Genomic DNA, 15,391 nt, shown 5'->3' on the forward strand with positions numbered 1-15,391 from the left:
CACATCTATTATAGTTTATAATATAGTAATATATTTTGATTGGAATCATGAACAAAAATTATAGTTTTGTGCTCTTCATGTAACATACTGGCTATCATAGATATATCATTCAATAATACTTGAGCACATGATTTTTTAAAGATTTATTTGAGAGAGAGAAAGAGCATGAGGGGGGTAGAGGGAGGGGCAGAGAGGGAGGGAGAAGTAGGCTCCCCACTGAGCAGGGAGCCTTGATGCAGGCCTGGATCCCAGGACCCCGAGATCCTGACCTGAGCTGAAGGCAGGTACTTAACCAACCGAGCCACCCAGGTGCCCCAAGGGCATGATTTTAAATGTCTGTATTTGCATAAATGTACTATAACTTATTGAGACCTATTAGGTCACTACCTAAATGTAATTTAAAATTCCTAATTACTTCTATTTCATGATATTAATTAATTATAGAGAAGGGGCCACATGAATTAGGAGGGTGGGCAGTGATCTTGGGACAGTGAGTGGCTCCTCCAAATGTGGTCCATCAGGCAGTAGGTGTATGACGGGCATCACACCCAGGTTTCCCCCAAGGTGGTGGATGTGGCTTGTCTCTTAGAAACGGTGGGCTTGGGCAGCCGGGGTGGCTCAGCGGGTTAGCGCCGCCTGCAGCCCAGGGCCTGATCCTGGGGTCCCGGGATCAAGTCCCATGTCCGGCTCCCTGCATGGAGCCTGCTTCTTCCTCTGCCTGTGTCTTTGCCTCTCTCTCTCTCTCTCTCTCTCTCTCTCTCTGTGACTCTCATGAATAAATAAAAATAAAAATAATAATATTAATCTTTAAAAAAAATTAAAAAAAAAACGGTGGGCTTCACAGTGATGAAGTAGTCCCGCCAGCACCGAAAGGGCCCCTCCGCCTTCACTCTCCAGGAGGACCTTGGCCAGCCCTGAGCCCTCAGTCTCAGGTTTTCATGCCTCTAGTCAAGGTTAGAAGCAGTTCGCCGTCCTGTTGCGTATATGGGAGCAGCCGTAAAGGTAAGGAAAGTGCATCTACCTTCCTCTTTCTGGGTTGAGGACTTGTTTGCAGAACCAGGACATCCAGGTGTCTAGAGTGTTTTTTGAATAAATTCAGTTCATTGTCCCCATGGGTCCATATCAGAGCTAACTTGAGTCTGCGATCAAAGTCTGAGAACAACAAGCTTGTCTGTGGGGATGAAATCGCCGGTGCACTGCTGGGGTCGGAGCCAGCCTGCTGGGTTTGTGGCCTGTGCCGTAGCTCAGGAACTTGCGTTTCAAGGGACTCCAGGCTTGGTTGAATGTTCTACTAGTTGTGTGGAAATTTTCAAGAATTTTTGAGCAAGGGGCTTGCATTTTCTTTTTGCACGGGGCTCTGCAAATTATGTAGCTGGTCGTAACTGGGGTGTTAGGTATTAAAATATGATCATGATTCCTTCTCAGACACGGCCCCAAAGAGAAGGAAAAACCAATTCCAAGTACCCTCCCTTTTTGTAGGAGTTGGTGCTTTGGACTTTAAGAGACTGGCCTATAGGGTGAAATGGAGCAGCTCCTGGAAGACGTGGCCTTCAAAGGGTGCATGGCGGGTGTGAACAGCGCTGATTGGCTAATAATTGGCTAATTGGCTAATAATTGGCTAATACGACAAAGGCTCTGCTGAGGAAACAGTCTTCAGATTTCAATTTTCTGCAGTTACGTAGGTATAACCCACCTGTGCTTTATCTTCTGTGGTGGAAAATATGAACGTCCTGGTTTCTTTCTCTCCTTTGGAGCTCTAACTTTCTGTGTGCAGTTTTCCCTTGTCTGCCGGGGGGGGGGGTAAGTTCTAAGACCCCCTCGTGGATGCCTGGTCCTGGGGATCGCGCTGAACCCTACGTATACTGTGTTTTCCCTCTACAGACGTACCACCAAGAAAATGGAACAATTATGATAATAGACTGTAATAGAGCTATGTGAGCGTGGTCTCTCTCACTTAGCATGTCTTCTTGTACTGTACACTCTCTCCCTCTGCTAGCGTGAGATGATAAAATGCCTGCGCGGTGGGATGAAGTGAGGTGGATGAGGCAGGCATGGGGCCATAGGGTGAGGCTGCTGTCGAACTCCAAACCACAACTCAGAAGGAGGATCATCTCCTTCTGATGGCACTTGACTGGGCGTATGTGAAACCCAGGAACGTGAAACCGCGAGTAAGAGGAACTAATGTACTTATAGAAGCAAGCGTGAATTTCAAAGACCCTACAACCCAGAAGTAGTTTGGAATACTACAGAGGGAATGCTCTGCCCCTTAAGCATTGTCTTTCTGCCTCTGAGCCTGCCCCCCTTGTGTTAAGAAATGCGTCAAGGGTCTCCCAGGGCTTGTCCAGTGCAGGACTGTGGATTCTCTGTACTCCTAAACCAGTGCCCATGGGATAAATATACAGCACAGTGTATATTGTGTTCCTGCCTCCCCTGTTGGTGTAGTCTTGCCTTCAGCTGAGAAATGATTTTGTTGAGTTTTGTTTTACTTTGCAGTGGGTAGACAGTTGTTTTAATTTCTCAAACAAAAATGTGTTGGGGACCCCTGGGTGGCTCAGCGGTGGAGCATCTGCCTTCGGCCCAGGGCGCGATCCTGGAGTCCCGGGATCGAGTCCCACATCGGGCTCCCTGCATGGGGCCTGCTTCTCCCTCTGCCTGTGTCTCTGCCTCTCTCTCTCATTCTCTCTCTCTCTCTCTCTATCATTCATAAATCAATCAATCTTTTTAAAAAAGTGTTATTATAGAATTGAATGTGCTCTTTAAAACTATGTGTATGATCCTAATAAACACAGCCCTGAGAAAATTACTGCCCTCCAGCGTTGCCTTCCCTGATTCAGTGCTAGTTAAAGTCCTGGTCTGTAACCTGTGTGTTTGCCACCGCCTTGAGCTAAGGAACAGAAATTGAGATTAAGCATTTAGAAACCTAGAGCAATTTCTTGGATTAAGTAATAAAAAATTGGAGGGTTGTTTGTGTCTCTTTTCATATTCTATAGATCCTGCATTTCACATATATCGTGTTTTACAAAAGTATCAGTCTCTATCAGGTTGGAAACTAAAACCAAACGGATTCTTGGTCACCAATAGTTTGGGAAGTACTCTCCTCATTGACCGAGTTGGCAGGGTATTTCCTATGTTACCAAACTTCTCATTAGTTCATCTTCCCACAAATGGTGACAAATCCCCGTGTGTGTGCATGTGTGTGTGTGCACACGCGTAAGACGGGCGCTCTCCTCTCTCCCCCAAGACAGAGGCCAGGTCCTATTGTAAGGCGGCCGTGCTTCTCGGGCCGTGTCCTGGGACACAGCTGTTGAGGTTGAGAGAGTTGTGGATGGTCTCTTAAACCACCAACAGTGGTTTGAACTGTGCCTGCTTTACCTAGACATGCCAGAGGGGCTGGAAAGTGCAACACTTAAAAACATGCCCCGACTGTCTGTCCCGTAGCGAGCAAGACAGCAGCCCGGGAAAGCCTGTTCTCACGCTGTGAACCTGAGAAACCCCACTGATTGCCCCCCTCTCCTGCCCCAGCCATCCCTCCCGACAAGCCTGTGTCCCCAGCGTCTCACACAGAGGACAGGAGTGCGTCGCGTCCCCCCGTGTGTACCTGTGCACTGTTCGTGGTGACTGTACGAACTCGGGGCACTGAGAGCTTGGAGCTGACCCCGCGCCCAGCAATTCCAGCCTCCCCCTGCGCTGCTGTGTGCCCACGATGGTTTTCCTGATCTGTCGCCGGGTCCTCTGGCCGGCAGGATGGTCAGATTGGTTACCAGTCTGTGTGTGGGCGCAAGACTTTAGTTAAACTTTGGGGTAATTCTGTGGGGTTTTTTTTAGGGGGGGGGGTGGCTACAGCTGCCAATCTCTGGACTGGTTTCCAAAAGTAGGAGAATAGAAAGACCTGTGCTTTCCCTAAGTAACTCTGCTTTTGATCCATCTTAATTCTAGATAAATCTCAGTATTCATTGAAAAGTGACAGATGACTTCAAAATTAGAGATGTTGGTCTCCCATGGTACAAAGTTTAGATGTGAGTCTGATCTGCATCAAGGTGGGATTTTCCAACCTTTTCTCAAGTGTTGGTCTCCTTTCAATTAATGATTCTTGGACAATTTTAATTATTTAAGGCCAATTTGCTAGAACTTATTAGGTACTATGGTAGCAGAATAAGGTTTAAAAATATTTCTTGGTTTCTCCCAATGTCCATCAGGGTGAAAACTTTGTGATCCAATTTATAAAATATTCAGCATAACTTACAGGACTTACTGTAGGCTTTGGAAATCCCAGGATAAACAAGGCCGTGCCTGCCCTCCAGGAGCTCGCAGACTGCTAGGGGGAAACTACAAACAAGATTCAGTAAGAGAAGTATAAAAACTGTTCATGTCTTTTGCCCATTTCATGATTGGATTGTCTGTTTCTTTGCTGTTGAGTTTAATAAGTTCTTTATAGATCTTGGAAACTAGCCCTTTATCTGATGTGTCATTTGCAAATATCTTCCCCCATTCTGTAGGTTGTCTTTGAGTTTTGTTGACTGTATCCTTTGCTGTGCAGGAGCTTTTTATCTTGATGAAGTCCCAATAGTTCATTTTTGCTTTTGTTTCCCTTGACTTCATGGATGTATCTTGCAAGAAGTTGCTGTGGCCAAGTTGAAAAAGGGTGTTGCCTGGGTTCACCTCTAGGATTTTGAGGGAATCTTGTCTCACATTTAGATCTTTCATCCATTTTGAGTTTATCTTTGTGTCTGGTGCAAGAGAATGGTCTAGTTTCATTCTTCTGCATGTGGATGTCCAATTTTCCCAGCACCATTTATTAAAGAGACTGTCCTTTTTCCAGTGGATAGTCTTTCCTGCTCTATCGAATATTAGTTGACCGTAGAGTTGAGGGTCCACTTCTGGGTTCTCTATTCTGTTCCATTGATCTATGTGTCTGTTTTTGTGCCAGGACCACACTGTCTTGATGACCACAGCTTTGTAGTACAACCTGAAATCTGGCATTGTGATGCCCCCAGCTATGGTTTTCTTTTTTAAAATTCCCCTGGCTATTTGGGGTCTTTTCTGATTCCACACAAATCTTAAGATGATTTGTTCCAACTCTCTGAAGAAAGTCCATGGTATTTGATAGGGATTGCATTAAATGTGCACATTGCCCTGGGTATCATGGACATTTTCACAATATTAATTCTTCCAATGCATGAGCATGGAATATTTTTCCATCTCTTTGTGTCTTCCTCCATTTCTTTCAGAAGTGTTCTGTAGTTTTTAGGGTATAGATCCTTTACCTCTTTGGTTAGGTTTATTCCTAGGTATCTTAGGCTTTTGGGTGCAATTATAAATGGGATTGACTCCTTAATCTGTCTTTCCTCACTTGGCGGGAGAGCACTGGGTGTTATGCTATATGTTGACAAATTGAATTCCAATAAAAAAAAGAGAGAGGAGTATAAAAACTGGTGTGGCTGGAGTTGATAACTGTCAGCAGCTGCTTCTGGGCATTACTGTTTCATTACTTTCTGCCAAAGAGCACATAATCCAACGTCCACACAAGACTTACAGGGGGACACACCAGTAGCACCTTAGGATCAGCAGGTAGGAGAAGGTGGGAGCCTGTGACCTACAGGAACTTTCCATGGAAGTGGAGTTTGCAAATACTGATCCCAGATTCCTCCACTTATATAGTATATATATAAAGAAGTAAGCCCAGTGTACTGCTCCTTTGGCTTTAGGGAGATCCATATATATTTGGTGAAATGAATTGATCAGGCTGTATATTCGTGGAAGCCTCTAAATGGTAAATTCTAAATCTCTGAACTAGATCTCCAGCAAAAGTCATTTCAGTAGGAAAGGCACTTAGCTCACAGAATAGGAAACCAGGATGGCCAATAAACAGGAAAAGCTACTCAAGATCACTGATAATTGGAAAAATGCAACATTTAAACAACAAATGGAGGGGCACCTGGCTGGTCAGTTGGAAGAACGTGCAATTCTTGATCTCAGAGTTGTGAGTTCAAGCTCCAGTCTTGTGGAGCTTACTTAAAAACAACAAATGGCTACTATTTCTCACCCTTGAGACTGGTGAAAATTAGAAAAACAAAACCAAACCACGGATAATGTTGGGACCATTATGGAGAAATGTATTCTTTCGCTTTCCTGGTGAGAGTAAGTTGGCGCAATCACTTTGGAAAGCAATTATGTAAAGTCTGATAAGGTTTGAAGATGCACTTCCCCTATGACCCAAGAATTCCATTCTAAAATGTTTTCATATGCTTAAAACATCACAAACAATGAAAATGATTGCAGTGCCTGTTATGGGGGTAAAAGTTACAGTTAAATTCAAATGTCCTTTATTAGGAAAAAGTAACTGGTATTTATCTAGTGGATATCATACAGCCTTTAAAATGAGTGAATCAGATTTACAAGGATAACCTGAGTAGATCTTATAACCGTTTTATTGGGTGAAAAAGGTTGCCAAACCACATGAACTCTTTATCGTTAATGTAAAATTTAAAGTGCGCATCAGTGTTAAATGTGCATTCGTGTATATACCCATGGGGCCATTAAAGTGTAAGGACCCGGATGAGAAGAATACAAAGCAGCTTGACAGTGGTGGATGGAGAGAGGGAGGTGGGATGCAGGAGGCATCGAAGGGACCTTTGCTAGGAGTGTTACATTTTCTTGGTTGAAAAGGAAAACAAAGCAGATAAGGCTAAATGTCAAAGGTCAGAGTTGTATTGTGTGCATTTGCGATTTCCTATAGTCTTCCGTGGTTTCGAAATTCTTTATTTAACAGTAGTGCGTGGAGCCCGCAGGGCACTCTCTGAGTAGGTACAGGTAGTGGCCGTCCGTCTGACCTTTGTGCTGCCTGCTATGGCCTCGTAGGCCTCAGGGCCTTGCCCGCTTTATCCGCAAGGTGCTCCAGGATCGGGGGCAGGTGATCATGGTCACGGGCACGCACCTATGTGGCCCACATTCTCCTGACACTGAGCAAGCCGTGGCTCCCCGTGTGTCACCCCCTCCCATGTCCCCAGGCGCTGGAGAGCCTAAATGTGCGGATTTGGTCGTGTTTTCTGAGCCTCCTTGCAAAAGCATTTTTATGTAACAAGATGCCCTCGAACTAATACAGTAGGTAGGTGTGGGGGAGAGTTGTTTTGAGGGCCGTAGTCTGGCTTCCTCATCTCAGGCCATCAAAGATCGTTTAAGGCCAGCGACAGCCGACAGCCAACTGCCTGCAGCAGCCTCCTGTGGGAAATGGCCCAAGGTCCGGAGGGCTGACAACCATTTCAGAGGAGTGAGTGAGTAATAGACCTTCTGAGAAAGTCTCGATTGCTGGGTTGGTTTTCCGGGTGGGGTGGGCCCTGGATCCGGACCCCGCCCTCTCGTACCCTGCATGGACGGTGGACCCGGGAGCACGGGTTTCCCTCTCCCCGAGTCTTGACTCTGTACCGACAGCATCGAGGCAGCACGGCGACCCCTTACCGTGTCGGTTTTCAAAAAACAACAAAACTGCTCCCTCCTCGGGTGATGACGCGTTGCTCTGGGCTCACCGTGCCCCAAGCCAAGTGGGGGACCCGGGAGTCGGAGTCGGACCCCAGGCACCGGGAGGAGCCCCTCTGGGAAGAGGCGGGGAAGCGGAATGGGGCAAGCGCGCAAGTAACTCTAGACGAATCCGACGGGCCCTGCAGAAGCAGGATGGGGGGGGGTAGGAAGACGCGGGGGGCACTTGGGGCTTGGCGTTTGGGCCGTGGCGGGTGAGCCTTGACACCTGAGCGCAACAGCCCAAAGGGAGGGGGAATTGTGGTCCGTGTTACCCGGGGCGAGGGCACACGAGGGTTAACGCGGAGGGTGTGTTTACTGACTCGTTGGCCAACTGCGTGCCTCGCACCTCGATTCAGTGTTACTTTCTGTCTGAATATCCGGTACCTCAAGTTGTCGAAAAGAATTTTTCACGACGATTTTCTACTTGTACGTGCACCTAACGTGAGGGTCACAGCACTATACTGTCCGTAGTTTAAAATATTTTAGCAGGGATCCCCGGGTGGCTCAGCGCTTTAGCACCTGCCTTTGGCCCAGGGCGTGATCCTGGAGTCCCGGGATCGAGTCCCGTGTCGGGCTCCCTGCACGGAGCCTGCTTCTCCCTCTGCCTGGGTCTCTGCCTCTCTCTCTCTCTGTGTGTGTGTTAAAAAAAATAAAATAAAATATTTTAGCATGGCCCCTACAGTAGGTTTGTATGTGCCCCTTTGTTTTCATCTAAACCTTAGTGGGAGCTAGTGGTGCCAGCTATGAATGCACACGGAGCGTTGAGGAGCTGGTGTCTAATCAGAAGCCCTCACTCGGAGGGGGGTCTTCTAGCGGGGGACATTGGTGGTGGTTAAGATGACTGGATTAGGTTGGACCTTTTCAGAGGCCTCCCCCCCACCCCCTGCGTGTTACAGAGCATAGAAGTCTAGTGAGACATTAAAGGTGGGGAGACTGAGGCTCAGGGAGGCCGGCTGTGAGACTTGGGTGGTGGCAGGGCCAGGCCTGAAGAATTCTAGAAGCGGGACTGCCGCTGGCCGCTCCGTCCAGTGAGCTGTGCTTGCTGCCCTTGGAAGAACCTTGATCTGCGATGACAGTCTCTGAGAGGCTCGTTAAACCGTGTAAGCTAATCCTGGGCTGCACTTCCTAGGCCCACCCTGAAGTGTGCCTTCCTTAGAACCAACGTATGTGACATTTCCAGTATTCTGGGGATTTCATTTCTTCTTTTGATTCGAGAAGAGCGAAGTGTGACAAACCCTCAGTTACGAGTGACGTGCCCGTGTTTGCCAGGTTAGCTGGCACTCCTGTCGGCCTTTCCTGTTAATATGCGCGTCCATCTGCAGATACCCGAAAAGCAATTAGAGGTCTTTGCAGTAAATCCACGTCACGGTGGAGAAAACAAAAATGCATATGCGTGTGGCATTATGTGGATCTTCACAAAGCCCTTGGGAAAGTGCAGGCTGTAGGGATTTTGATGTATTTCTTACAGGCCAGATTACACAAATGAATTAATTAATTTTCACTTTAGTGGAAGTTTGTTTTTCCTGGTATGTTCAGGTCGACTACGGTCACTGTGGTTTGGAGTGAACCTAACTGGGTTCCTGTCCTTGGACAGAGACCAAGGACAACTGTAGGACTTGCCCATGGTTAACCTCCTGTATGCTTCTTGGTTCAAAAACCTGGTTCAGGAAGGCAGGTGCCGTTACGATCACGTTATACAGCCGAGCCAGCCAAAGCATCGAAGAGTTAAGTGACATGTCTGTGCCACAGAACTGGTCATGACAGATTCAGAGCCAGACCTGAGCTCCTGAACACTAGGTGACTCCGCAAAAGCTCCTTCCGTGACCCCAGGCCACCGGAGCAGAAGGAAGTGGATTTCAGCGGCATCGTGCACATCAAGGTATCAGATACAGTGAGATGGAACCAAACATGAGGACATTGTTATAGGATGACATGTCAGGAGATACTAGTGGTGACAGTTTTGGGAGAACTGACGGTTCAGATTCAGTAGGACGTCATGAAGAGCCTGCCACGAGCCACGCGCTGAGCTTCCTGCTTCCCTGCGTGCTACTCATTTCCGCAGTCGCAGAGCAAGGGACCCGGGGACCTTAGCCTCCCCCGTCAGCCTCAAGCACTATCAGGATTATCCCAAAACCATTTAAAAAAAATTATTAATAGCTTAATTGAGATGTAACTCACATACCAAACACGTCATCAGTGGAAAGTAGACAATTGAATGGGTTTTTGTGTATTCACAGATGCACGACCATCACCATACTCAGCTTTAGGACATTTTTTGTCCCGCCCCAAAAGCCCTATACCCATTAGCAGGACTCCCCTTCCCTCCCCTCCCCACCTCAACTTGAGGCGCCCACGAAGCTGTTTCTGTCTCTATACATTTGCATATTCTAGACTCTTCCTATAAATAGACTTCTGCAAGATACGGTCTTTGGCGTCTGGCCTCATAGCCTTAGCGTAGTGTTCTTAGAGGTCATCCGTGTGGTAGCCTCTACCAGGACCTCGTTCCTTTTATTGCTGAAGAATATTCTGTTGTATCAATATCCTGCATTTTATTTATCCCTTCTTCAGTTGGCGAACGTTTGGGTTGTTTCGACTTAGGGCCATTAAGACATCCACGTACAAGATTTTGTGTGGACGTACGTGTGCAGTCCTCTTGAGTATATGCCCAGGACTGGAACTGCTGAGTCTTAGGTAAATTCCACGTTTGACCTTTGGAGGATCTGCCAAAGGATTTTCCTAAGCGGCTGCACTATTGCACACGCCCACCGGCAGGAGATGGTTTCCGGCTCTCCACATCCTGGGCGAGACTTGGTATTCTCTCTCCTTGGTTAAGCCATGCTAGTGGGTGTGAAGCCTAACTCGTTGTTTTGATTTGCATTTCCTTGATGCCTAATGATACGGAGTCTGTTTTCATGTGCTCGTTGGCTGTTTGTATATCTTCTTTGGAGAAATGTCTCTTCAGATCTTTTGCCTATTTCTTATTAGGTTATTTGCATTTTCATATGAAGTAAACAGTACTTTACATATTCTGGAAACGAGTCCCTTATCGGATATATGGTTTTCAAATATTTTCTTTCACTTTCTGTGTTGCCCTTTCATTTTCTTGATTGTGTCCCCTGTAGGACAAAAATGATTAATTTTGACGAAGCCAAAAATTATTTACTTTTTTCCTTTGATTGCTTATGCTTTTGGTGTCATATCTAAGCCATTTTTCATAAACATGTCATCTAAGTAGAAGTCAAATTAAATGAAGGAGTCGTGGCAAGTTCTAGGCAGGTTGTTTAACTGCTTATTCCAATCAGCCTATTGCCCTTAAATCTTATTATATTCCGTGTTATTACAAGAACAATCCTGTAACTGTGATATTGACTCCATTTTATCATTGAGTAAACCAAGGCATTGAAAATAAAATGTCCCGCCCTAACATGAAAACTAGCCAGGGAATTTCCAGGTGGCTCAGTGGTTTGGTGCCTGTCTTCGGCCCAGGGCGTGATCCTGGGGTCCCGGGATTGAGTCCCACGTCAGACTCCCCGCAGGGAGCCTGCTTTCTCCCTCTGCCTGTGTCTCTGCCTCTCTCTCTCTCTCTCTCTCTCTCTCTCTCTCTCTGTGTGTCTCTCATGAATAAATAAAATCTTAAAAAAAAAAAAAAGAAAGAAAGAAAACTAGCCAGAGTTCCTAATTGGTTCTTCTGCATCCAAATCCTGCTCTGTGCTGATTTCCTTCTGACTTTGGAATAATTATGGGCATTTACTTTGTGGAAATTGTTTGGATTCATCCTGCCATGCAAGGGATCTAGTTTATTTGACTTTGTGGAATTTGTGTGCATGCCTGTGCTGTCTTAGAACAGGGGAGGAAGTGTTTGGTGCCCAATCCCAGCTTGGGGTAGGTAAAGGAGGCACACATCTCTGGAGGGCCGATGTTGCAGGAATGGTAGTTATGAGATGGATTTGCACTCCTGGAAGCAGAAGACACTGCCTCTTCTTAAGTGAGCGTTGGTGTCCTGAGTGTTTGCATCTCTCACAGATAAATAGATAAATTCATTCGTTGAGTGTTCAGGCTGCCCGGACTTGGATAACGTGGTGAGTTTCCCCCAGGGTGGACGGATCCACAGGCCACCGTCCGCCACCGCAGTGCCTCTCCTGACCCTCGGCCTCATTACTGCATCATTGCAGAGGGTGGTCATCTGCAGCCATCTCTGGTTTTAATGATTTATGTGACAAATAGCAAAGGACTCTGCTCCGGGGATGGGCAGGCGCTCCTTTCACAGCCCTTGTTTCCTCCTAAACAAGTGCTAAGACACTGCTTGGCCTTCGCTACTAGATTATAAATACCTTAAGGACTCTTTCTCACTATGTTTTGTGCCACGGGGTTTGCCTTGCACACAGTAGGGACTTAATTGATGTTTTCTAAGCTGAACTGTACCTTTTTAATACAAAGAGAAATGGGGCAGGTTAAAATAACATGTAGGTCAAGCCTGGCACACTGACTCAGATAGACATGACTGGTTCCCGGCCTTGGCAAGTTACTCAAATTAAGGATTTGTTTCTTAGGTGAAAAGGGGAGAAAATAATGCACATTGGGTATAATGTAGGGAAAGCCGAGACTCCAACATGTAAGTGCTTAATACCCTACTTATTTTTATTTATAGGCATTTATAAATATCAGCATATGCCAGGGACTGGGCTACCAGCTTTGTTAGCCTCCCATTAGTTTTGATGCCAGCAGACTGCCTTTCAACTTAATGCGATTTCTCTTGGAGGTTGTTGGAACAAGTAATGTAGAGCCAACATCAGAATGTTTAAGATGAAAATTTTGTCAAGGTGTGGGGTGCAACAGGAGAGGGGTTGTCGAGAAGGGTTGTAGGGGAGGACCGTTGGGAGGTCCAACAGGAGGGGCGTGTTGACGCTGCCTCTGGGAACTGGGGCAGCACTGGGGAAACCCTTAAGCGTTTTCCCCCCTTCTTTATCCTCAGGCCTTCTCGTGGGTACCCTCGATGTCGTGCTGGACTCCAGTGCCCGGGTGGCTCCTTACCGAATCCTGTACCAGACTCCAGACTCTTTGGTCTATTGGACCATCGCCTGTGGTAAGTAGCGATTTTCAGAAATATGGAGAAACATTATGATTAACAGCTTTCCGTCAGAATGAAAGGAACCTTTATTTGGGAACACAATCACTTGATAATTTAGGGTGATTAACCAGAGCCATTTCAGCAGGTGAACCCCAAATCCTCAATGGCTTAACACGGTAAGGGTTTCTTTCTCACCCTGGCAAAGTCTCCTTGGCATCCTGTGGCCTTCTGCATCTGTAGTGACACAGAGCCTCCGTGGGAGGACAACTGAGAAGGGAAAAGTGGAAGATTGCATTTAATTCCCTTGGGCCGGACGGGTCACACACCACTTTCACGCACACTCTGTTGGCTAGAACCAGTCACATGACCCCAACTTAACTCCACGGGCAGCTAGGAAATGAAAGAAATGAAATGAAAAGAAATGAAAGAAATGAAAGAGGAACATGTGGACTACTTGGGTGTACTGAGTAATACTTCTATATCTTAGCACAGTACTTCCTACTTGGGTAGGGATCTTTTTTCCTTCCTGATCATAATCTATAATAATGTCCTGTGTTTATTTTATTTTATTTTTTTTTAATTTTTATTTATTTATGATAGTCACACACAGAGAGAGAGAGAGAGAGAGAGAGAGAGGCAGAGACACAGGCAGAGGGAGAAGCAGGCTCCATGCACCGGGAGCCTGATGTGGGATTCGATCCCGGGTCTCCAGGATCGCGCCCTGGGCCAAAGGCAGGCGCCAAACCGCTGCGCCACCCAGGGATCCCTGTCCTGTGTTTAAAATGGTGGTCAATAGCCCTGCCTTTATTGGATCTCTCTCAAGGGTTTTTAATCCAAAGTGGCCAAGATTTTTTCAGTTATTCGTTTGCATGTGGCTTTGCAAATAACCATAGGAAAAGCAAGAGCATGGAGCACTTAGTTTTCTTTCCTTTTTTTTTTTTTTTTACATTCACTTGATTTTTAAAATTAGTATTCATAGACTTTATTTTTTACAGTCTTAGATTTACAGAAAAGTTGGGTAATAGTTCAGAGAGCTCCCATCTGCCCTGTACATACATAGTGTCCCTTGTTATCAATATCCTGCTTAGTACGGTACGTTTGTTTTAGTTAATGAACCCGTATTGATTATACTATTAGTAAACAAAAGCCATAGTTTATTTAGATTTCACCTAATGTCCTTTTTTCTGTTCCAAGATCCTATCCAGGATACTATATTATATTTAGCTCTCATGTCTCTGTAGGCTCTTCTTGGCGGTGGAAGTTCCTCAGACTTCCCAATTTTGAAGGATACCAGTCAGGTATATTGGAGAATGTCCCTCTATTGGTATTTGATATTTTCCTTACGATTAGGCTGAGGTGATGAATTTTTGCTGAGGAAGATCACAAAGATAAAGTGCTATTTTTATCGTATTATGTCAAGCAAGGGTACATATTGCTAATTTACGACTGCTGAGGTTTTCCTTGATCATCCAGCCGAAGCAGGCTTTTTTGGGTTTCTCTACTGTTACCTTACTATTTTCTTCCCCTCTCCATGTTGTATACTCTCTGGAAGTCACTACGCACAACCCACTCTTAAGGAATGGGGAGTTTTAATTTATTCAATTATTTTTTATCAGTATGCAATCATGCACATTGATTTTATACTTTGGAGGAGTCCAGAGCTACTTTATTTTGTTGCTCAAGTCATTCTAGCTTTGGCCATTTGGAGCTCTTTCAATTGACTTTGTTCAGTCTTTAAATTGATCTCTACTCAGTAGGAAGTGCTATGCTAGGATCTAAAGATATAACGATAATTAGATCCGGTCTCTGCTCTTGAGAACATAAGTAAATATTCAATTACAGCCCAGTGTGAACCAGTACCACACAGTGCCAGTGAATTGCAGGGTGCCCAACTAAACACAGGAATCTCAGCTGGCCTTTTACCTAGGCAGGAGAGGTTATCTCCGTGTGATTTCCAGCTGCTGGAAGGCCCTGGCGGCCTAGTAATGCTCCCTCAAGGGCTGAATGGCACACGAAATTCTAACATTGTAGTGCTATATCCCTTTTGAGTTATTCTGGTTAAGATGCAGACAGCCTCAGGAGAAATGATGGAATGTATCAGCCATTTATGCATTCCGGCGAATGAAGGGATGGCATCAGGGTGCAGGGCATGGAGACCAGCACTCCAGTCGTCTGTGCCATTCATTCAATACAAAGGGGAAGGACCCGATAGCTACTGGGGAGGGGGATGTGCCCTGGGGTGGTTGATGGGGGAAAGTGTCACATTTAGTCGGCAGAAACATTCTAGAATCGAGCTAAAAATAGACACTATAGCCAGCAAGTGAAGCAGTAAAAAGAAAGGGAATTAGCAATCAGATGGAGCCACTTAACCACTTGACAAGGATGCGGAAAGGACACCCTGACACGTTCTCTCTCACCTTCCAGCCTGCCTCCCACTTGTGTCCAGAGGCTTTTGAGATCCTTTGGAGCCGGGAGCTCCTTAGAGCCCTCATATCTCTCCTTACAGCAGCTCCAGGCGCCTGGCCTTCCCGGGTCAGCGTGCAGTGGTGCACGCTGGTGGGAGCTGCTGGCTTGTGCCTCCGTGACTCCTCTCCTCCTGCCCCCTCAGCCCTAACCCTTTGTTCTTTCCCCGCTACTGACATCACTACTCCTCAGCTCGTTTCTGGGGCTTTGCCAGTCTACGAAGCAGATGCTCCTGTGAATGCTCGTGTAGGAAAGAGCCCAGAGTTACAAAGCTGAGTTATTCCTGAATTATTTGCCAGACCGAGGCTAAGGAGCACCAGGCAGTAAATGCTGACGGCATAATTT

General features: G+C 46.2%; 1 protein-coding gene across 1 annotated transcript in view; it reads left to right on the forward strand.

Annotated features, from left to right (window-relative positions):
• The window catches only part of TBC1D9 (TBC1 domain family member 9), a 113,332-nt gene that overhangs the window by 38,520 nt on the left and 59,421 nt on the right, over window positions 1-15,391 (forward strand). The window contains exon 2 of the mRNA XM_026018484.2: window positions 12,488-12,598. Coding sequence (XP_025874269.1) covers window positions 12,488-12,598 — 111 coding nt within the window. The remainder of the gene's footprint in view (window positions 1-12,487; window positions 12,599-15,391) is intronic.

This window comes from Vulpes vulpes, chromosome 4 (assembly GCF_048418805.1).
Source record: "Vulpes vulpes isolate BD-2025 chromosome 4, VulVul3, whole genome shotgun sequence".
Classification (NCBI taxonomy): Eukaryota; Metazoa; Chordata; class Mammalia; order Carnivora; family Canidae; genus Vulpes; species Vulpes vulpes.